At 36.9% G+C, this 24,396-nt stretch overlaps 2 protein-coding genes across 5 annotated transcripts; both read left to right on the top strand.

Annotated features, from left to right (window-relative positions):
• Positions 1 to 3,560: 3,560 nt before the first annotated feature.
• On the top strand, positions 3,561 to 6,367 carry LOC125478834 (F-box/kelch-repeat protein At1g74510-like). 3 transcript variants are annotated; one of them, XM_048587484.1, is made up of 2 exons: positions 3,561 to 3,720; positions 4,496 to 6,367. In XM_048587484.1, exon 2 carries the CDS (start codon positions 4,540 to 4,542, stop codon positions 5,857 to 5,859), a length of 1,320 nt encoding a protein of 439 aa, XP_048443441.1. In that variant the 5' UTR covers positions 3,561 to 3,720; positions 4,496 to 4,539; the 3' UTR covers positions 5,860 to 6,367. The 3 variants fall into 3 exon arrangements, with proteins under 3 accessions (XP_048443441.1, XP_048443440.1, XP_048443442.1); XM_048587483.1 differs by having other exon boundaries at positions 3,563 to 3,720; positions 4,409 to 6,367; XM_048587485.1 differs by having other exon boundaries at positions 3,564 to 3,720; positions 4,500 to 6,367.
• A 7,033-nt stretch (positions 6,368 to 13,400) lies between these two features.
• LOC125478935 (RINT1-like protein MAG2) lies at positions 13,401 to 18,098 on the top strand. 2 transcript variants are annotated; one of them, XR_007259709.1, is made up of 5 exons: positions 13,401 to 13,823; positions 13,941 to 14,039; positions 15,044 to 15,147; positions 15,243 to 17,252; positions 17,674 to 18,098. XR_007259709.1 is itself a non-coding variant. In XM_048587830.1 (4 exons), the coding sequence occupies exons 1-4, from the start codon at positions 13,532 to 13,534 to the stop codon at positions 17,157 to 17,159; spliced, it is 2,412 nt and encodes an 803-aa protein (XP_048443787.1). In that variant the 5' UTR covers positions 13,401 to 13,531; the 3' UTR covers positions 17,160 to 18,041. The 2 variants fall into 2 exon arrangements, 1 of the variants encoding a protein (XP_048443787.1); XM_048587830.1 differs by having other exon boundaries at positions 15,243 to 18,041.
• Positions 18,099 to 24,396: the final 6,298 nt, after the last annotated feature.

Genomic DNA, 24,396 nt, shown 5'->3' with positions numbered 1-24,396 from the left:
GGATGTTTAATCAAAAATTTAAAAGAAACAGATGTTTTGTCTAAGTAATTAAAAAATAAGGTATCTATATCAAAACGTCCCATAATTAAATAATTAAATTTAAGAAATTAGACTTATTTTAATAAATTAGACTATTCATACTATTGACTCAAAAAATTAGACTTATATTAGGTTTCCCCTAAATATTTTGTAATAATAGGCCAATTACTTTTCTATTTTGCAGTCATTTTCAAATTTAAGTTTTATAATATTTATAACTAGATAGATTTTTATTTAACGAATAAGAATTGTAAATGTTTATATCTAAAAAAAACCCTTGTAACAACAACCTATTTGCTATTGGGAATGGATAACGCACGATTGTCACAAAGACTAAATAACATCTTAAGACCTATATATACTATATATATAGCTGCTAGAGTATTTGCAATGGAGATGGTTTCATGATAAATAAAATATTTGTATGTTTTAATTGAGGAAAAAAATGCCCTGCGCATATATGTCATGTAAAACAAATCAAAAAGGCAAGAAGGCGCATCCAAAGGCGAAATTGCCAAACAATCTTTGCTACGTAGAAGTGGATAATGTATTTTCCATACCAAGCATCTTCAGTCTTTTGACCTATTGCAACTGAGTTAGCTAGCTTCACTTCAGGTTGGCATTCATATTTTCATTCAATATTCATTGAATTTAGTGAGTTGTTCAAGCAAATTTAATCTTAATTAAACATCAAACGACGCCTTTGCTCTTGCAGGTGAATATAATTATATAAGTCGTCTCTTAACATAATGATTCATCTAACTACTCTGGAAGGAGAATTATGCAATAATTGTAATGTATTACTTTGTTTCAAAAACATTGAGCATGAGAACGTGCCCCCTCCGAACTCCATGCACCTCTACTCCTCTATATATACATGTTGCATTATCTGCATCTGGGGTTAGTTTCACGAGAAATAACATATATGCATACGATGATATTGAAAAAAAAATTACTTTGCATGCATGTTACGTAAAACAACTTCGTACTAAAACTAAAAGTTTTAAGTTTATACTCAATACCAAACGAACAACATATGCTGGATATAGATTAATACTATGATGAAGCATTCATAGCTTTAAAGTTGATTGCCACACTGTTATACTAATATTTTTTACGGAACACAAAATCACACTGATTAATGATTTTGAACATTATTAGTCAGCGGTGGGGCTGATGAAGTATCCAGAGTTTCAAAAGTTGATCAACTAAGCACATATACTACATCATATATTTCCCCTGAATACTTTTCATGACCGCAGGGACGAACCGTTCTGAACATTAATATTTGGTGATCGTGCTGATCTAGAATTCTGAGTTTTCTGAGCCGCTGAAACTCGAGTATTTTGTTTTTCTTGCATGGCCCTGAAATTATATCTTTTTCCCTTTTCAAAAAATATAACCGATGCTCATCCGTAAGGAATCCTAACTTATTCAAAATCAAATCCAACCAAAACCTCCATAAATATGTTGAAATCTGCAAACTAAAACAAAATGAGCAAGCAAGAAAAGCGAGGGATGCATGCATAATGGAAAGGAGAAATCCAGAAACAGAGATTAAAAACCATAAAAGAATAAAATTAAATCCATGATTTATAGGTGAGATGTGTATTATATGTGGGTGGGATTGAAATAAAATGTGTTTGTTGACTGTAATTCTGATTTCGAAGCCAATTTTTCGCACAAAGTCTACCTGCAATGTTACACTATGTGATGCTGGAATGAGAATTTTTCTTATTTAACACAGACACTTAATTTATAGAGTTTTATTTATTTATTTATTTATTTTTACATAAACCCACTTTTTTACATAAACATTCAAATGAATCATGACATTGAATATATTTTTCAATTCGCATAAGTTTATGTATTATGCATACATTTAATGATATGAAATAAGTTGTATAATTAATGTAGATAATAAGTTATAAACCCAAGGTTAAAATGTCATTAGGGGAATTTTAGGCATCCGAAAATACAAATTAAGTGAAGTCAAACTTAATTAATGAATCTGCTTAGTAGGACTTAGTAATTGGGTTTTTTGTTAAGAAAAAATAAAATACTATTATGTGTTTTAAATAAAAAATTAAATTTCAAAGAATAAAGTCATATTTTTTCGATTCCATCTTATTATATATACACGGAGCTAAACATAATGAAGCTTTTTAGATGTACGATGTATGTACTAGTTAAAAGTAATGGCTATTTTGAACATTGGGTAGTAGAATGGGTAGTGTTACACACTCATTTTTATTTCACCTATCCCTTTCAATTTTCGATTGTAGGATCGAATGAATTGAAGGAGATTATTGAAAAAATAAATAAAAAATGGTGTGTGCAGGTAAAAATAAGTGTGTGAATAATATTATCCTAGTATAATTTGCTCTACATGTAAATGTAAGTCGCCTTTTAAACATAATGAATCATATAACTATAAGGAAAGAGAATTACACAATAATTGTAATGTATTATTTTATTTTTTTTACCAAAAATAATATTTTACACTAATTTACATTAAAGAGAATGGGATGATTTGAACTGGTGACACATTACGTTGAAGAGCAAGACTCTAACCAATAGAGAAATTCACCAATTGCTTATAGTGATTACTTTGTTTCTAAGTTAACTTTCAAGATAAATAACAAATATATATACGTATGATGAAATGAAAAAAAAAAAAAAAAAAAACTCTGCATGCATTTTACGTAAAATAACTATCGGAGCTAACTATATACTCAATAACGTATGTTGAACATATATTAATATTATAATGAAGCATTCACAGTTTCAAAGTTTGATCATCACGTTCTTATATTAAAATCTCTTACAGAACACATCAGAATCGCACTGATGAACTATTCTAAACATTAACAGTCTACTCCAGTGTTGATGAAGTATTCAACGTTCCAGAAGTTGATCATCTTAGCGCAACCACACTAGACACTCCTCCTAAATACTTTTCATGACCTTATCGATGAACCATTCTGAGCATTAATAATATTTAGTGGTCGTGCTAATCTAGAATTCTGAATTTCCTAAACATTAGACTATTTCGTCTTTCTTGCATGACATTGAAATTATCCTTATCCTTTTTCAGAAAATGAAACCGATACTTATCCCCAAGGAATCCAAACTCATTCAAAACACAACGAAGCAAGCAATAAAATCGGGGGATGCATTCCTTAAAGGAAAAGAAGAAATCCAGAAAAGCAGAGCTTAAAAAAAAGAAAAAAAAAAAAGGATCAAAAATATAATTTCACAAAAACCAACAATTGCAATCACCAAATGCGCCTTACAACGCAGCGTAGACTTGTCGTTTATTTACTCGGACGGGGCCCACCCGGGTTTCTAACACGTGGGAAACGGCCGTTACCAGTTTCGGTACCTCTTGGCCGCAATCCCAAACGGCGACTCAAATGCGGGTCCCACGCCAGCCTCTTTTCTATTCTGTAAAAAAATAATTAAAAAAAATTGAATTAAAATATTATTGTCTTAGCCTTTATATATATGTATTATTTAATACATTACTCTCCCACACAGCGAATATAACCAGAAGCAAAGGAGAGAGAATCTAGAGCTAGAGAGAGAAGGAGAAGGAGAAGGAGGAGGAGGAGGAGAAGGAGGAGAAAGAAGAAGAAGAAGAGCTGGGGCAGAACGCACCGTCTTCTTCTCATCAAATTTGTAAGCTTTTTTTGCTCTGCGTTTTTGTTTTCCTGAAGCTTTCTGTTCATTTTTTGCCATGGTTTTTGCTTTTTTTGGGGGACGAGCTGCATGATTTGATGAGCTCCAGGTGGTTAAAAAATGAAAAGAGCAAATGGGTTCTTGAATGTTGATGGGAAATTTGAAATGGATCTCTCTGTGAATTTACTTCTGTGAAAGAAACGTTCTTTGTGGTTGGATTTAGCTGCTGCATTAACGTTTTGATTGCAGGGTGGGGAGTGGATTAATCGGTTTTCAATTGATTGTGTTTTCGTTTTTCTTTTTCTGTACTTTTTCCATTCAGGAATCCGAACCATAAGATCTTAATTGGGTAAATTTTATCTATGGGAACGGATTGGATTTGTGCATGCAAGTTTTTGATTTCTTACTTGAATTTTCAGCTGTTTTACTTGAAATGGATGAGTGAGGATTGTTTGATTGATATGGATATGCCCTTGATCCGAAATGCATTGTTGCATGTGGTTCTCTGTATGGGAAATTCGGATTTCGGGCGGTTTTTTTTTGGGATTTGTATTAGCACCCCCCACACATGAACATGTTATATAAGTACTGGAATTTTGATTTATCTGTTATGTTGTTTGTTTTTGGATATGTGAAATCGTTATTTGTGGTATCATGAGTTAATCTGAGGATTATCTGTGTTTGGCAGATAATTGGTTTGCATGTGGGAGTAATTAAGGCGTATGAATTTCGTTTTGTATACTCATCATTGATTTTGTTTTGATGGATACCAAAGGAAGGGTTTCTTCACCGCCGGTCAAGTTGGAGAATTCCAACAAGATGTTGGAAGGTCCTTCCTATCTTGTATCAAGGGAGTTGCCCAGCTCTTGTGAGCAAGAGAGCAAATGGATTTACAATACTCACCGTGTTATGGAGCTCTCAAACAATAAGCGCCCCATTGAAGACGATGATGAAATCACATTGAGGAAGGTATGCAAGCTATCAGATGCTATTCTGGGAGGGGATGTGGTTATGGATCTGAATGGTCTTCCCCCTGCCAAGGACCAGTCAAATGATGGGCATCAGGGAGGTGGCAATTCTGATTCAAGTTCACTGATCTACCAACTTGGCCGGGATATCTCAATCAACTGTCTCCTTCGCTGCTCCAGGTCTGATTATGGCTCTATTGCCTCGCTGAATAAGAACTTCCGCTCTCTGATTCGGAGTGGGGAGCTGTACACACTGAGGCGGAAAGTGGGCATTATTGAACATTGGGTTTACTTCTCTTGCAGCCTCCTTGAATGGGAGGCATTTGATCCAGATCTCCGACGTTGGATGCATTTACCTAGAATGGCGTCAAACGAGTGTTTCATGTGTTCAGACAAGGAATCGTTAGCCGTTGGTACAGAACTTCTTGTTTTTGGAAAGGAAATAACGTCCCATGTTGTTTATAGATACAGCATTTTGACCAACACGTGGTCATCAGGCACTGAGATGAATACACCTAGATGCTTGTTCGGTTCTGCAAGCCGTGGGGAACTTGCAATTCTCGCAGGTGGTTGCGATCCACGTGGCAATGTCTTGAACTCTGCTGAACTTTATAATTCCGAAACAGGAACTTGGCTGACTCTTCCTAGCATGAATAAACCTAGAAAAATGTGCTCTGGGGTATTTATGGATGGGAAGTTTTATGTCATTGGTGGGATAGGAGTGGGCGACCAAAAGCAACTTACGTGTGGAGAGGTGTACGATTTGGAGAAGGGGACTTGGACTGAGATACCTAACATGTTCCCTGGAAGAAATGCTGGGGCACCTGAGGCACCTGCTGCAGCTGCGGCACCTCCTCTTTTGGCAGTTGTAAATAACATATTGTATGCTGCAGATTATGCGGAACAGGAGGTGAGGAGATATGATAAGGAGAGGAACATGTGGATCACTGTTGGGAGTTTGCCTGAGCGTGCAGCCTCGATGAATGGTTGGGGAATAGCATTTAGGGCATGTGGAGATCGATTAATTGTAATTGGTGGACCTAGGGCCTTAGGCGGAGGGACAATTGAACTTAATTCTTGGGTCCCTGATGGAGGCCCGCCACAGTGGAACCTGCTTGCTAGAAAACCTTCTGGCAGCTTTGTGTATAATTGTGCGGTGATGGGATGCTGAGGGCTGAGGCGTCCGGTTTCAGTGGCACCGTCTGCGCTGCATGGAATCCTGGGTAGAATTTGCAATCTTCAGTTTTCAAGGAGATGGGATTCCAGCTCGTGGGTAATCTCGACCCTCCTTTTTGGGGAAATTCAGGTTTTAATTTAGAGTCATAGATATATTCACAGATTCACAGAAGAAGGCCTGAAAAGTTATTTTCCTTTTTTATCTTTTAAACTTTATTGTGTCTCGTTTTTTTTCCCTTTGGTAACTTTGAGAGTTTTCAGCAAGGTTGGCATCATGTAGAACAGGAAAAGGTGAATAAACTGCGATACCGGTACATGTTTTAGGTTTTTATGACTATTTTCATAAGTTTTATTGAAAAATTGCAGAATTGTGTAATGGTTCAAGTTCTTCATTTCGTTTATTTCCTAAGCTTATATTTCCAAAGTCTCTTTTCCCCTCCCATTTTGGAGGACAGAACAAAGAATGACTTCCATTTCTGATATAGATTTATATTCTTATCTTCCTTCTATATGCGTTTTCACTCACTACTGTTGCACAATCTGAATGGACCCTAAACTATAATGTAGGTTGGAGGAACTTCTTTCGATCCATATGAAGAACTTTATTTTGAATTACCCCTCTTCTTTTTCTTGTGAATTTGATTTCTTTCTTTCTAACTTTTTGCAAAGGAAATTTTTAAGTTAAATGTTTATAACACATTGGCTGCTCAGTTTCATTGCTAAAGTTGAATTCTTTGTGGAAAACTTCGCTAGGCTTGTATATATTTGTCCAGAAAGTAACTTTTATGTATATTTTTCTCGACATAGATGATTAGCCTTTCCATGTTGATCAAATTATATGAACGACGTGGAGAGATACTTAAACGAGAACAATGTGGTTTGATGCAAATATATATGTATATATTATGTAGTAAATGTGGTTGGTCATTACAAGTTAAACTGGATCCATCTTTTGGATCTGGTTTATCAAGTTGGAATCGCCATGAGCCGAAGTGAACACAGGACTCCATTGACGATGCTTTTGCTCATTGAGAGTGCATCTAATGAAATCCTGGCATTATTTTCAAGGCCTCATGGCATTTTTGAAGCAGAAACAGTGATTTATAAGCCTCATAGATGACTGTTGTTCTCAGAGAACTTAATCCGGAAAGCAATTGCATGGTGAAATTTACTTCAGTTTTTTCTGCAACTAGCTCAGATCAAGTTAGATAGTTTTTCAACCACAGGTGGGACTTGTACATCAGGTTTTCCTCTTTCTTGTCATGCTATTTTGTTCCTTAAATTTTCCTTACGTTTTCTAAATGCTTCTGCATTTCATTCCATCTAAAGTCATTTTAGTGCTTACCATATCAATCTCTCATTGTCATAATAAGCATGCCCATTTTCTTGTCGCGCCCATTATTTGCCGCTGCATAACCCTTTATGAGGACTGCATTACTGTTTGGTTAACGTTCGCTGTATTGTAATCGATGTCAAAGTCTTTTTTATCAGGTTAGTCATAAACTCTTAGGTTTATTTGAGCTGTTTGCCATTGCATCAGTGTATATTTAGGGTTTTTTTCGCTTCCTTTCCTTTTCAAAAGATGATGACGTATTGCTTCCGTGAATTAGCTTCTATACAATTGTGACAACACATATGGGTTGTGTATCGATTTGGTAAAGTTTTAAAATTCTTTCCTTGATGAACTTGAAGACAAGGAAATGAGTAGGAAGCTTGGATTTCTCTGCCGTTTTCGCAATTGAAGATGTTGCTCGATTCAACGAATGTACACAACAAAACTGATGCTTCTGAAATCATACATTCAGAAACACAAATTGAGTAAGAGCTGATGCAAGCAACCACTTCCGCATTGAAAATTGCTGATGCGGTGTTTTCAATGTTTGGTTACATGAATGTTTCCAAGAATGCTGTGGTAAGCGACATTCGTTGCTATTAACTCATACGTCACAGGCATTGACAGATACATATATATATATATATATATATATCTTCTTAGACGTGTTCTTTAGCAGATGCATGCATTTCATAGATGTGTCATTTAGCTATGATAGTGATTGCTCTGGAAAACTCTCATGTATGAAACCTTGTTGTTTTTGACTCGGGGGAACGGATTTTGTGACCCATGTTTCTTCGTGTTTACAGGGTCTTTTTCTTTCCTTTCTTGCCGGTGATTAAATGGCGATCGAAGAAAGTGTTTCGAGGCGTATTAGGAAATTTGGTTCTCTCTCTCTCTCTGTTTGTTTAGGGAAAGAAAAAAGTTGGTGAAATACCATATGTGTAATCTCTGTTTGTTTTGGCAATATCAGATTTTTCTAATTGCACACACCAAACACCTTAGCCCTGTGTATTTTGGTCTCATTCCGGTTCATACCTCCTTGAGCTTGTGCCTTATACGAATGTTCGGACCGAAAAAATTCGTGTGTTATAGTGTAGAGCAAAAGAGAAACGGAGATCAAAATAGAAAACGAAAGTTCTGTTTTCTTGGTTGCCAAAGAGATTCATGGTCACTTACCGTTGAATTTTGAAGTGATTTTCTAGTGGGAGCTTATTTTCATTCTTTTTAGCCTTTTATGCATTTCTCTTTATTTTTTCGCATTAGAATGAATAAATCAAACGAAAATAACGGACATAATTAAACATGTGCGTGTAGAAGGAGAAAATTGGTGTGACTATCATTTTTCTTTTCTAGTAGAGAAAATTGTAGCAAATGTCTTTCAACTTTAACCCAATTAGAGTAATGATCCTTAACTAAAACTATGTGATCATTGGTCCCTTAACTCATCAAAATGTGCAACTATGGTCCTTTTTGTCAACTCTCCTAAAAATTTCCGTCGAAATGAGTTATGTGTCACACATGTAAGACTAAATCAAGGGGCAAATATGAAAAATCAAATGAGAATATTGTAGCAATGGGGTCCCTCATCTTTAAACCAATTATAGCCATAGTCCTTCCACCATGACTCATTTGACAAAACTTTTGATGGAGTTGACGAAAAAGACTATAACTGCACATTTTGATGAGTTAAGGGACCAATAATTACAAATTTTTAGTTGATAGACCATTACTCCAATTGTGTTAACGTTGAGATATCATTGATACAATTTTCACCTTCTAGAATGCTTGGAAAGTATTCTAATTAAGATTTTTAACCACTAGATCTTAACATACACCAGCATGTATTAATGTTTTCAAAATTTTTATGGGTTATTTTAAAATTATAGTAAAATCTAGTATTTAAATATCATTCAGCAGCCGTTGATGAGTCTTAGGCCTCGTTTGGCAGCTCGGACTGCACTGACTATTTCTGTCGGATAACATAAATAGTCATCGGATAGTACTGACTAAATTAGTCGGGTGTTTGGTGCAGTATTGGACTAGTGACCGTATTATTTATATTGTATTTGGTATTATACTAGATAGGAGGAATCAAACTTAAAAAAAAAAAATTTAAAAAAGTGAAATCATTTTTTTGTTCCCAGATCTTTGCGCGCCCCCCCCCAAACACCCTTCCTCTCTCTCCCTTCTTCTTCCCCGACTGCAGAAGAATCCCAAATAATTGTTCCCCAGCTCTCTCCGCCACACCCCCCAAACTCCCTCCCTTTCTCTCCCATATTCTTCTTCCCCGACTAAATAATCCGGGCGTTTTGGTTGGTTTTATTAAGCGGGTGTATACTGTGTTATCCTATCCGACCGGTTAAATTAATCCGGTGCTTATTTAGTACGAGTGAACGCCAATCACCCGAGTCCATATAACTAATCATATCCGATCCTTTATCCGATCTGCCAACTAGGGCCTTATCGACCACATGGTTATATTTCTCGAGAAAATTTAAAACACTCTGCAGAATATTTTAGATATTTTAATCGTTAAATTTCTAAAAACACTTTAGAATATTATTTATTTTTAAGTACCGCATAAAATCATAATATTCTTGTACTTCATCATATTATAGCCAAACAAAAAACATGAATTGTCCTTTTTTTATGACTTTTTATTGATTATTTGTACTGGCTCGCACTGCAGCAGGGCGTACTTTTACTGCACGAAAAAATGAATAAATCTCTGTTGGCAGCCAATCATAATCCGCCAGAGAAATTAAAACATAAAAAAGTACAAAAAATCGTACCTTATTTTGTGCAAAAACGGCGAAATGCTGACGTGGTCCCCACCCATCAACTTCCTTTTCAGCTGCTCACGTGGCGGGCTCGTGCGTCGTTGATCTCCATGTCTGCTGCTGTTGAACTTGGACTTCAAATCCCACTTTTACTGTTTTTTTTTTTTTTTTTTTTTTTTTTTTTAAACTTTTCCTCGTGTGGCTGTGAAATTCTTTTACTTTTTTACTTTCTGTCAGCATATTTTAATGACGTCAGCAAGTTCCATGGAGCTGTTTTTGGATAAGATGGTTTTCAAAGCACCTAGAAAGGAAAACAGCAATCTTAACTTTTTGAGATTAATGAAGAAAGGTTAGCCCTTTTGAGCAGTAAAAAGTAAAGTTGGAGAGTTCTGCAGTTTTTACTGATATTTTGTAGCAATTCTCGTCGCATTCGGCATTTCAAACTTGATGTCTTGTGTGTGGTAGCTCATACGAATTGAAAATCTTGTTGTATCATGTCTCGTTGAAATCAAATTTGACCTATCTGGTTGAGTTACTATCGCATTAGTCCGGGCGAATAGAAATGATTGTCTTTTCTTTGGCGCTAACCAAATGGATTGATTGAAAATGGAAAGTTCAAAAAAGGGAATTCATAAAGCGAGAAAGAAAGGGTTTATCCAAAATTTTACTTTCCAAAATATCAATTCTTCAAGTTTCAACCTTATCACGTAACGTTTTGGCAATGTGATTCTAAATACAACTTCCTTCCTACACCATATCAAACAATAAAAACAAAATCAATTTTAATAATCAATTAAGAACAGCGGTACTACATTTGAGGCCCCGTGTTCGAGATTATTCTCCACTCATAAAGACACTAAGGTGCTTGCTTACCAAAGTAAGGGATTTTCATGCTTATAGCACACTAATTTGAAAGTGTTTAGACTTTCATGCTTCATCGACATGTTGCAAGTGGTCCAAAATGTAAAAGCTTAAAATTGTGGACAAAATTTAGATGCGTTTACAAATGGTGGGTTGGTTTATTTGCACTATACATAAAAAGGAAGGCAATCCAAGATTGGGATAGTGTTTATCTAAAATCCTCACACATGATGAATTATAAGATTATCTCCTCCTTTACCCATTGCCACGCTTTTGGACCACCTCAAACCTCACAATTAGTTTTTTTTCTTTTTTTTCCCGGCAGATTGAGGGCTCATTCAGAAGTGTTTCTGGAACGACCAGAATCATTTTATAGGGAGAAGCACAAGGAAAATGTTTCTCCATAAAATCACACAAAAAAACTTCAATACTCATATGCGAGTGTTCTTGCGTGCGGCAAGGAAGCAGACTCAACACCCCAAGATCAACTTGGGGTTGTATGGGCCTAATACAGAGATTCAACTCTTTTGAAAGGGTCGAAAGGGTGAAGTGATCCGGCAGTTAGGCTCTAGAATTTATGCGAAGGATAAATACAAAACCTTGAGAAAAAAAGTAAGCGCAACTATAGTTTAGTCCAACCCCAATGTACTCGGCCTATTTGAGTCCATTAACAATGTTTAGTAAAGCCCAACGTAGAATGATTGAATGAAAGATTTGTGGGTTGAAAAATTCTTAACAAAACTTCCCTTCTTTGATACACCCACTGTCTCACAAACACCCTTAACTACACCTGGTATTTTCAACCGGACCCGACTCGATCTTTTAAAATTAGTATTCGAATGAGTGATAAACGGGTTGGGTGGTTAACGGGCCAACCCGTTAAATAACAGATCATTTTGGGTGAATCCGCGAACCCGTTAACCACCCATATGGAGGAACATAGGCCTGGCGAACGAAGTCGACCATGATTGCAGTGTTGCTAATGTTTTGCGTAATTTTATTTGTGACACAAGGGAATTGGCGGAAGGAAATGGAAGGGTGGGACTCCCACCGTGGGAGTGGAGATGCGGTGGATGTAGGCAAGGCCTGACCTCTTTGTTTGCTTCAAAATCCTCAATTTTTCCCTTTTTCGCTTCTAGGTTTTTGTTTTCTACATCAGTTTTGCCTCAAATTTTTACATTTACCAGAAAACAAACATGCAACTCACCTGGGTTCTTAATTTTTTTTCCATTGATGGTATCTTTTTTGTTCCCAAAGATTATGTGTTTTTGACTTAGGAACCAAAGATGAAATTTGAAATATTTTATCTGATTGATGATTATAAATATAAAACTTCAATTTTTGTTTTGTTTTATCCCATTGAATGTGAAATGTGTTAATTTGTTGTTCTAATCATGTATGTATGTCAATGCCATTTCATGTTGTGAGATAGTAGTTGGGCATGCAGTCATCAACCATGACGGTGACACCGCAAATTTCGATCAATGATGGGAACCTGGTGGTTCATGGAAGGACTAGTTTGACTGGAGTTCCAAACAACATCGTACTTAGGGTTGTCGAAGGAGTTGTCGTAGGTGTAAAGAATGGTGATGGAGTTCCAGACAACATCGTACTTGGTGTTTGTGTGTTGTGTTTTCCCTTGAAATTATTTGATTTGATTTGATTTGAGAGAAAAGAAAAGAAAGAAAAAAAATTGTTAACGGGTGAAACAAATGACCCGTTAAATTAACGGGTTGGGTTTGGGTGATCCGTTAACTTAACGGGTTGGGTTCGAATGACCCGTTAAAATAACGAATCAGGTTCAATCCGACCCAAGCCCAGTAAACTGACCCGTTTACAGGTCTACCCTCAACCTTTGCTTTGTTGTTAATCTAGCTCCACTTTGACGAGAAATTTTCAATGTGTTGGGAACACGGCCTGATATACTATCTATCATAATACAATTGATTGGAAATTTTTGTTTTTATCAAGTTCTCAACCAATTATATTACAATTGCTGTACCGGACGGTATTCCCACCACATTGAAAAATCTCTCCACTTTGATGTCTTACTGACTTGCCTTACATAGTTACATGCCCTGCACCAATGATGAAGCCGAAGTAATTCTTGTGTGGCGAGCAGTTTAGAAGGTGTTGGCTCAACATGGAATTGAGTACATACATGAGATCTCATATTTTGTGAGAATGATCGGACATATAACGTGGACCAACGGTCGGAGCCTATATTTTCCCCATGGTGGGTAGGCAAAGAGTAGAGCATAGAGAGATTATATTCACACATCCCAAATTACTTCTCGCACACCTTTTTAATTTTTTAATATTTTATACACACCACTAACACTTGAGAGGAAAATATTAAAAAATTAAAAAAGTGTAGAAGAAGTAATTTGGGATAGGTGAATATAGTCTTTCTAGAGCATAACCTTCTTCCAAAAACAAAACTAGAGTTGACCCATTTGAAGCCCCTTAACACGATTTACTAAAGCCCAAGCCCAACAACAATTTGGTCCACGAATTGACCCGCGCAACTGATAACGGTATTTGGTGGGAGTCAAATTTCAGTCTTCGTCTCTCAACCAACGCAAAAAGCTTTCCGGTCGCTGAAATTCCCGTTAAAAACCCTAAAATACCCTCGCGCACCATTCAAATTTCCCACTCGCACCACCGGACCCAAATGGCTTGAGACCATCATGGACTCGGCGGTCCAGACCTTCCCGCCAGCATCCGACCTCCCGCCCTCGGTCATCTCCTTCCTCGACGACAAGTTTCGGACCAATGAAAATCTGAGCGGGGCTCCGACTCTCCTGTCGGAGCTCCAAGCCAAGTGCGGCGACCTGGATCGAACCCTAATCGACCTGAATCGGAGCCTCGGATCCTCGCTTCTAACTTACGCTTCGTTCTCCGATCGAGTCCACGGCCTCTTAGGCGGCATCAATGCCCAATTGACGGGTCTCGTATCCTCCACCAGCTCTCGCACTTCAGGTTTGTGTGTGCTGGTATTGATATTCGGGCAATTCTGAATGCAATTGGCTAAAATTTTCAATTTTTGGGTATAATTTCGTTTTTTGTTTCGCTAATTTGGATAACTTTTGTTTTTAGATGGAGAAGGAAAGGAGAGGGCGGAGCAGATATTGGGGGAGGAGCTACCGGCGTTGGCCAAGGAAGTGGCGAGAGTCGAGTCGGTTCGAACATACGTAGGTGCGTTTCTTGGGACACAATGGAAATGAATTTGGAAGATGAACTGATAAATTTAAGAAACTAGATTTATCTGAAAAGGTTTAGTTTTTCAGATTATAGTTGCTTTACAATTAGCCCACTTTGTTTGAATCGAGACCGGAAATGTATAACCGAAGGATTGTTCTTCAATCCCTGGATAATAGTAAGATCAATTATGAAATACTACATTGATGGTTCAATTATTTGTGGTATGATCACATATTATTTTAGGCAGTAACAGATTGCTAATGTAGAACCATGAAGCTGAATCTGTTCTGCGAAACTACAAATGGCTCGATACTAAACATGAGAATCCCGGTTCCCATCCTATTTCTTAGGGCCCGTTTGATAAATATTTCATTCTTAGTTTTTAGTTTTCTTTCTTTTTGTGCCATAGATGAAGGAAAGGTATATGGGAGAAACGAGGAATGAAGGAATTTGAAAGAAGGATGGTGTGGTGGAAGAAATGTGTGTGAAATGACACACAAAATGAAACTAAAAACCAAAAAAATGAAAACAATTTCATATTGTTCGTTTTGACTTTCAAGTTTTTGTTTTCATATAATCTCCATTCCTCCCTCCTCCCTTCATTATTTTTCGTTCCTCACTTTTCTCTTTTATTTTTTCCTCTATCTCTAGCACAAAAAGTGAAAAACTAAAAATGAAATAGTTATCAAACGGGCCCCTTAATTAGTAGAAATGTCAATGCGTTCTTAGTAATGGTTACATTAATTGTTGGACTTCTTCAAAATCATGCAGCCAAATTTGTTTTTCACATTTGGGAGAGATTTTTTTGTTAATATGAAGTAGTCCTTTAACTTCTGAAGTGCTTCCTCCATACCCACTTAGCCTCTGTCTTCTGTGTTTTGTATGCCTGTACTACATTTTGTTTCCTAGCATTACTAACTACTGAGAAGCATAGTACTATCTGTATATTCGACATCAAACTTTCTCTCAGTTTTTTGGTCCTTTATTTTTATCTTCAGAGACTGCATTGAAGCTTCAAACTATGATTGGTGATATTGAAGATGCTGTATCTTCTACCATGAAGAAAAACTCGTGGAAACATTCAGCAAGACAGAATTCAGAAGTAAGTACACTTTGTTTGCAAAAACAAAGTAATTTAGTAATTACAATTTCTTATATCCTATTTATTTTGTAAAGTCCTCATTTTTTCTCTGGCAGGAAATGCGTGTGGGTGCTATTAAAACTCTTAAGTTGATAGAAGATGTTTTAACTGCAGTTACAAAGACACACCCTCAACGGGCACATCTTGTGTCAGCAGTTGATCACAGAGTAGATCGAGCTCTGGCTATTTTAAGACCTCATGCTATAGCAGATCACCGGGCCCTGCTTACTTCCCTTGGATGGCCACCACCTCTTGCCACTTTGAGTTCCTCAACTCCAGATACAGGGAGATCAACTGAAGTTCTGAATCCTCTTTTCACGATGCAAGGAGACCTCAAAGACCAGTACTGTGAAAACTTTTTAGCCTTGTGCGGCCTCCAGGAGTTGCAGAGACGAAGAAAATCGCGTCAACTAGAGGGCTATAATCGTGAACTTGCTCTTCACCAACCACTTTGGGTGATTGAAGAGCTTGTAAATCCTATATCATTAGCATCGCAACGCCATTTCAAAAAATGGGTTGACAAGCCAGAATTCATATTTGCTCTAGTCTACAAGACCACCAGGGATTATGTTGACTCTATGGATGAATTATTGCAACCACTGGTTGATGAAGCAATGTTAACAGGGTACAGTTGCAGAGAAGAATGGATTTCAGCAATGGTATCATCCTTATCAACTTACTTAGCAAAAGAGATATTCCCAAAATATGCTGGACAACCAGATGAAGATAGCATAATAGGTACTCAGTCACAGGCTAGAATATCCTGGCTGCATCTTATTGACTTGATGATATCTTTTGATAAACGAATCAAGTCTCTGATAGAAAATTCTGGAATCTTGCTTTCACTTCAGGATGATGGGAACTTCTTAAAGGTTTCTTCTCTATCCATTTTCAGTGATCGACCAGATTGGCTTGATTTATGGGCAGAGATAGAATTAAATGATATACTAGAGAAGTTGAAACTTGATACTGGTGATGAGAGAAACTGGACCATGAAAGTCCAAGGAGCGGCTCTTTTATCTGATACTGAAGATCACAAAGCTCCTGCAATTTGTAGTGCCTATCTTCGGTGTTTATCATCTGTGGTTGATCGTTGTCGTTCATTGCCTAGCATCTCTATGAGGTCTCGGTTTCTGAGATTAGCCGGGGTACCTATTATACAAAATTTTTTGGAGTGCTTACTTATCAGATGCCAAGAAGCTGAAGGTCTGACTGCCTTGACCGATGATGATGGCCTAGTTAAAGTTGCAAACTCCATTAATGCCACTCGCTACTTTGAATCTGTTTTAAGGGAATGGTGTGAGGACGTCTTCTTCCTTGAGATATGGTCAGGTCAAAGTGATCAACCGGGAGAATCCACTGATGATCAAAGTGGTAATGTCGAGACAGAGGAAGGTCTTGAAAGTGGTATTTTTCATGAGAAGATTGTAAAGTTGGAGAAGTTTAGAATAGAGTGGGCTGAAAAGTTGTCTGTTGTTATATTGAGGGGATTTGTTGCTCAATGTCGAGATTATACGAAGAACAGGAGGCAGTGGCAAGAAAAGAGTGAGGACGGTTGGACAGTGTCCAGATTTTTAGTTGGTGCTCTAGATTATTTGCAATGTAAGATATCAGTTGTAGAGGCTGATTTGAATGGGATAGACTTTGTCGGGGTGTGGAGAAGTTTGGCAGCTGGGATTGATAGATTGTTTTTCAGCAGTATTCTAATGAGCAATGTTAAGTTTTATGATAGCGGAGTTGAGAGGTTTGGTAGTGATTTGGAGGTTTTATTTGGGGCATTTCGGGCTTGGTGTTTGAGGCCGGAGGGCTTTTTCCCCAAAGTAAGTGAAGGCTTGAAGCTGTTAAAGATGGAAGAAGAAAAACTTCAAAGTAGTTTGGCAAGAGGGGAGAAATGGATGAAGGAGAATGGGATTAGACATTTGAGTGAAACAGAGGTAGAAAAGATTGTGAAGAGTAGAGTTTTTACGAGTTGAGGGCTCCCGAGTGTTTCGTGTTGTACATGACTTAGGAACCCTTGGACTGACCCATTCATTTTTCATAAAACCGAACACAGTAAAGAGAAAAAGGTACGCCATTTATTTTCGGAAAAAAGGTGCGTTTGATTATTGTTAATTCAATCAAATTTTTTTTTTCTGAAAAATTGCTCAAGAATTTTCATATCGATCCTCTCAAAATTCATATAAGATTGTGAATGATGATTGTTGGTTATGCCACATCTGCTTGAATCTTGTATACGAGTTTGAGAACTCGCGGCGGGAATGGAAACGATCGGAAATCTTCTGCAAATAGAAATTGTTACTGATGATTGCATGATGTGTTGGAGAAGGTTTTTTCTTTCGTTCTCTAAGTTCATGAAGATTTCAAGTTGAAATGTTTTCAGAATGGCTTTCGCTGCGTATAGTAGTGAATTGAAATGTCATATTCTCATGCAATTTCATCACAACAATGTTTTCAGAGTGGTTTTTTTTTCTTTATTTTTTGGGATAGTTTCTGCCGTGGAATTGGAGGATATCTTGTCTCTTTTTTTCTTGGCGCCATTCATGCCGGTGTTCGTTTGGACATTCGGAGGGTCTACCTCGGGTGTCTTGTCAATTTAACTGCCACTCAACGACAGAGAGTAGGACGTTGTTGTTGTTAGTGGCTACTTGACATAATATGGAGTGTAGCAATGCTTATGGGTGCAGAGGGAAGGCCGTTGGCATCTTCCATGGCACTGAAAAAGATGGACATTCGGCCTTGATCCTACCCTGTTCCCTAACCTAGAAGCTACTAACCTAAAACGAAAAACGGAAATTTATTGTTTTGTACGACGTACTAATTTAGAGTACAATTAATAAATATTGATATTTTGTTGATATTGTGTTTGTATTTGAAGGAAATGTTAGTAATATCGAAAGAAATATTCGAACGTAGATTTGGTATTAGATACCAGCCAATCACTTTTTTTTTGTAACAAACGATATTATTAACACTAAAGAGGTAATGAGTGGGCTAAGTCTTACAACGGGTTAACAATAATGTAGTTCAAATTCGTTTTTGGTGCAAATCAAACCTAAGGTCTCTCATTTACAAATGAATAAGAATAGTATTAGAACGTAGCAATAAGTGGCACCAACCAATCACTCTACTAAAGAAAAATCTTGACACTACTTAAAATCAATCTTTAATAACAATAGACATTTTAGCCAAAATGGTCTCTGAGATTGATCTAACTCCTCACTTTGGTCCTTAAATTTGAAATCATAGAACTGGTTCCTGAGTTTGTTCATCATCAGTCATTTTGGTCATTTCGAAAAAAAATATCTATTAAATAAGAACCAAAATGATAAAAATATTCTTAATTTAATAAACAATTAGCCAAAATGATTTGACAAAATTGAGGGTATTTTTGTAATTTTATTCTTTTTTAATGGAGATTTTTCACGGAAATACCAAAATGATTGACAGTGGACAAACTCAGGGCTAGTCATGTTGATATTTAATCTTAGGACCAAAATGATAAGTTATGCTATCTCTGAGATCGGTTTGGCTAAAAAGGCTTAGTTAACAATGTAATGTTATTCATGAACGTTGCAGGCTCAGTTGCACATTTTAAGTTTTGAGAATACATGTGAACAAATAAACCAATAAGCTACCTAATCTTTAATTAACAATGTTATTCATGTGTGCGTTAGGAGAACAACTTGTAGGACAGATTCACCATTATGGTGGCATTCCATACTAATAATATAAAGACATCTAGAAAAAAAGGGACACTTTAGATGTGGTCCCTAACTACTAATGTTCTTTGACTGAAACCTTGGTGGTTTTTAGTTTTTTATTGAAGTTTCTAACATTAATGTAATAGTGTATTTCTATGTAGGTTATTACATTTTTAAATTAAAAATGAAATTTGCAGTTATTTATATTAATGAGATTTTAAATAAAACCCATTATTTATGGGATTAAAAATATAAAAGATGAATTATACTGTCCAATATATTGTATGTATGTATGTATGTATGTGTGTGTGTGTGTGTGTGTGTGTGTGTGTGTGTGGGTACATTCATCAAAACTAACCAAAAAATTATTGTACCAAACATGGGTACATTTTTCAAAAGCACAAAAAAAAGAAAAGAAAAAGATATTAGGCATAATAAGTTAATAACATTATTAAATTTTTTTCTATTAAACTTGATATGGATACATTCTCAAATCAATGAAATAGAATGTACCCATATAAGTTTAAAAAATGGATTAGAGAAAAGATTGAATGAAATTTTATATAAAAAATGGTTACATTTTAAATTAAAAAAGGTACATTTTTAACAAATTGGTATATTTAAGAATGGATACATGTAAGATTAAAAAGTTAAAAAAAAATTTATAAAAATTTAATGGTTACAAAATTATTCTAATTTTATTTTTTATATTTGGGAAATGCTTGAATTGAAAATTAATTAGGAGTTTAATAAGGGTGTGAATATTAAAACTCTAAATCAATTACTAATTTTTTTTATAAAAATTATCTAACTTACATGTAATTCATTAATATATTAATGCTAGAGACTTTGATCAAAATCTAAAATCTGATAAGGTCTTAGTCAATGAATATTAGAAACTAAGGATCGGAAACTAATTTTTCCTAGAAAACAACTAACATATGTTCTTATATTGTTGGCACAGAATGCCATACGATGTAAACCCGTGCCATGAATGTCTTTCTCGTTCATTAGGATGCGTAGCATGATATAAAGTGTGTGGCCATGCAATTTCCACCAAATCTTTTGCATGCATTGTGTTTTCATATGAAGTCTATCTGGAACTTGAGAGTCGTGATCTCAAGCTATACAGAAGCTAATGTCCACTACTAGAATGCAGGGTGCGTAGCATGATATAAAGTGTGTGGCCATGCAATTTCCACAAAATCTTTTGCATGCTTTGTGTTTTCATATGCAAATCTTCCTGGAACTTGAGAGTCGTGAATCAAGCTATACGGAAGCTAATGTCCACTACTAGGCTGTTAATTACTGCAGAGGTCGTCTTTCATGGATGGACCACTTGAGCAGTTTATATTACCGGGATTGTGTGATAGTGATCATATACTTGTAAATGAGCCAGACAAGAGACTGATATGTGATGGCAGGTGGATTAATTTGATCACTCCGTATATAGGGTGAATCTGAAGGGATATCTCAAGTCTGGTCAATTTATGTACGTTCGATCCTTTATTCAACTCAGAGTGTGAGTTTTTTCACATGTAAAAGAGTTATAATTTACAGTTTTCCTCGCCTTACACACGCTGCTATTGTCCACCGGCGTCCTGCATTACCATCTTTGCAAACTCGTGTTTATTTCCAACTTTGAATTGAATAATTCAAAAGAAAACAATGGAACTTTGGAGAACAATTTAGAGTTTTATTAACATTTAACCAAATTTGATATACTTAGTATTACTCAAATTTAAATATGTTCGACCACTTATTCACCCCTGTAAGAACTATATGACTATTAAAGTCTGTCGTTTAGGACGTATGCCCTAACCAGAATTGGAATTACTTCTCATGGTTTAGGGTTACGTGGCCTACTGTGTTTTTTTACTGCGCTAGCTCGAAGGACATTCTACTGCACTGTATCTTCTGCACGCTAACCAGTCATGCATGTTGGCCCTGCCCTATACAATGCATAGGATAAGGGCAACACGTAGGACAGTCATCCTCATGGAAGTGCCACGTGAAAGATGCAGAGCATGTTAATGTTGAGACGGTACTGTATCTGAGTTTTGGGTACGGGAAATTTAGGGTCCAAAATGAGGAGGGTTGGTAAATAATGCCAAAGAGCATTTTCTTGGCATTGTCCAGGCCAATTCCTCACCACCGCAGGTGGCGCCTTCATAAGCATGTCTGTTTAGTTTGGTCACTCGCCCACTTGTGCTTGCCTTGTCACATCACTTCGCGAGAAAAACTTACCTATCGCATGCTGCATGTACATTCTTGTATATCTCGCCGACTTAATTATCGAACCTACAATTCCAACGCCTTCAAAATCACCATTCGAGTTCTATATATTACTGCTCTTAGAAATCTTATTTTTCCTTGAGTTAGTTTGGTCGGTGAGTAATTAAATTCTAATAAAATTACCTCACGGAGCATTCGCTCATTCTCTTAATCTGTCTACTGCACAATCGTAACCAAAGTGAATGCACCAGTCAATAAATTTAGGGTTTTACAATCTAAATATTGTTGAACTTTGGTTTACTATATAACATTTTCTTCAGGAAAAAAAGGGCAAAGACTGTGATTGGACTGCATATGATCACGCTGATGTGATTGTTCCTAAGTTAAAAGAAATTACTCATATCAATAATAATCATAATAATAGAGAGAGAAAAAACATAGCCAATCATACAGGCTTGTTTGGGCTAGCGAATAAGATTTGCTACAATGTTGCACTATTTAATAACAATAACTCAGCTACTACGATTAGTTGGCTCGATCATATTTCTCGAGATATTATTATCATTTAGCAGCACGGAGGAAGTGGCGGAGACTGCAATTTTTACGTGAATGCTTAAGTATAATGTTCAACCGCCCAACGTGACATGTTTACAACAAGAAATTAATCATGTCTACCAAACTTTGCTTTCATATTAGTTATTACTTAGCTAGAGAGAGGGCACTATCCTTTAAAATTATTGGTCTCCCAACTAGTGTAAGACTCAACATACATTTTTAGTTTACGACCTTTTTTATTTTTCTATGTTTTTGTTTTTCCTGAAATAAAAACATGAAGAGCGTCACAGTACTGTGATGTTTAACCAACTCACTCATTTCATAAGCGTTTTTTCCACAATATTTCCCACCTTCAAAACCAAATTAAACAAAATGTTTTCAGTAGACAAGAGAGGAGAAAGAATCCGAAAAAAAAAACAAAAATAATAATAATTAAAGATAGAAAGGCAATGCATGAAACAAATTAAGAAACCCCATCGACCTTAATCACAAAGTATCTTTTGGTAGTATGTAACATCTAACATGAAACAGGATGATTAACAAACTAATAGGCCACTTGTCCAAATGGGATTAGATGCGATGCCCTAATTAAAAACCAAGTGAAGGTGTTTGGCTATTTTGATGGTGATTTTTTTTTTAGCAAACGATATTTTTTATACTAAAGGGGTGGGGGAATAGGTTAAGTTTTACAATTGGTTATAAATAATGTGGTTCAAATTCGCATTTAGTGAGAATCGAATATAAAATCTTTTACCTACAAATAAAGTATAATATCATTAGACTGTAATACTAGATGACATTTTAATGATTCTTTTTAACCAAGAAATGACAACCTTGCAGTGCCAAAATGTTGTTCAAATGGGGCCTCAACGACATACCAACATCGTTGGTGTCTTATTCTCACGGTTCTAAAAAGCAGCTGATGCGGGTCCAATGACGGCTTTAGGGGAACGAAAGTGCAATCACAGGGCTCTAAATTTAAAAAAGCTCTAATCATATAATATTTATATGTAAATGTAATAATGCTATATATTACAAAAATGTTGCTTGTATTAGCACTTAAAATGTCATTGTGCATTTTCATAAGTGTGAACTCATTTTTTTTAAATATAAAAATTTGAAGTGCTAATAACAACATCTTAAAAATAATTTTTTTCTTTAATTTGATTATATATTCAAGTGAAACTTTGAAGTTGGAGTTTTTGAAGTTTTTTTTTCTTGCTTGTTTGTTTAAAATTGAACTGCTTTTGATTATTTAGTGAATGTTATGTTTGTAGCTCTTTTTACTTATTATTTAATAACATTTATAAACTTATAATCAATGAGTCCTAAAATTTGTTTTGATTTAAGTTATTACTTTTTAACATCAATCATTGTCCTATTTTGTCTAGAAAACTATCTAATAAAAGATGGACCTTTTATAACTTGCGTACCTGGCCCCCGAGATAGCCATGGCGAGGCATAGGTGTCACATCCCCGCCCGGGGGGACCACTTCCTGGACCCCCTCCACCGTAGCACGCTATTGTTCGCTTTGGGCCCCGACCACGCCCTCACGGTTTTGTTTCTGGGAACTCACACGAGAACTTCCCAATGTGTCACCCATCCTGAGAGTGCTCTCATGCGCTACTCGCTTAACTTTGAAGTTCCTACGAAACCCGAAGCCAGTGAGCTCCCAAAAGGCCTTGTGCTAGGTAGGGATGAGAATATACATATAAGGATCACTCCCCTGGGAGATGTGGGATGTCACAATAATTGTCACATCCCGGCTCGGGCGGGACCACTTCCCGGGCCCAACTCCACCATAGCACGATATTGTCCGCTTTTGGCCCCGACCACGCCCTCACGGTTTTGTTTTTGGGAACTCACACAAAAACTTCCCAGTGGGTCACCCATCCTGGAAGTGCTCTCGTGCGCTACTCACTTAACTTCGAAGTTCCGATGGAACCCGAAGCTAGTGAGCTCCCAAAAGGCCTCGTGCTAGGTAGGGATGGGAATATACATATAAGGATCATTCCCCTGAGCGATGTGGGATGTCACAATCCACCCCTCTTTGGGGCCCGACGTCCTCGTCGGCACACACGCGACCAGGGTTAGGCTATAATACCAAATTGTCATATCTCGACCCGGGTGGGACCACTTCCCGGGCCCGACTCCACCGTAGCACGATATTGTCCGCTTTGGGCCCCATCCTGGGAATGCTCTCGCGTGAGTTCCAAAAACAAAACCGTGAGGGTGTCGGGCCCCTAAGGGGGGTGGGTGAATTGTCACATCCCGCCCCGGGGAGGACCACCTCTCGGGTCTGCTCCACCACCGTAGCACGATACTATCCGCTTTGGGCCCCGACCACGACCTCACGGTTTTGTTTTTGGGAACTCACACGAGAACTTCCCAATGGGTCACCCATCCTGGGAGTGCTATCGCACGCTACTCGCTTAACTTCGGAGTTCATACGGAACCCGATACCAGTGAACTCCCAAAAAGCCTCGTGCTAGGTAGGGATGAGAATATGCATATAAGGATCACTCCCATGGGCGATGTGGGATGTCACAATAGGCGCTAAGCAAAGGTCGGGCGCTCCGGGTAGAGCTTAGGAGTTTAGGTTATTGGTGAAGCCTCTATTCAATCAATTGCAGTCACTTATTTATATGTTATTATTATTATATAATAAATAAAATTAAAATAAAAAAATGTCTAGGCTCTTGTATGCTGCTCGACTAG

Source organism: the organism of the source record quoted next, unplaced genomic scaffold, assembly GCF_019419815.1.
Source record: "Pyrus x bretschneideri cultivar Hongxiangsu unplaced genomic scaffold, Pyrus_bretschneideri_v1 Contig27, whole genome shotgun sequence".
Classification (NCBI taxonomy): domain Eukaryota; kingdom Viridiplantae; phylum Streptophyta; class Magnoliopsida; order Rosales; family Rosaceae; genus Pyrus; species Pyrus x bretschneideri.
The sequence above is the reverse complement of the archived record's forward strand: the minus strand, read 5'-3'. Positions and strand labels throughout refer to the sequence as shown.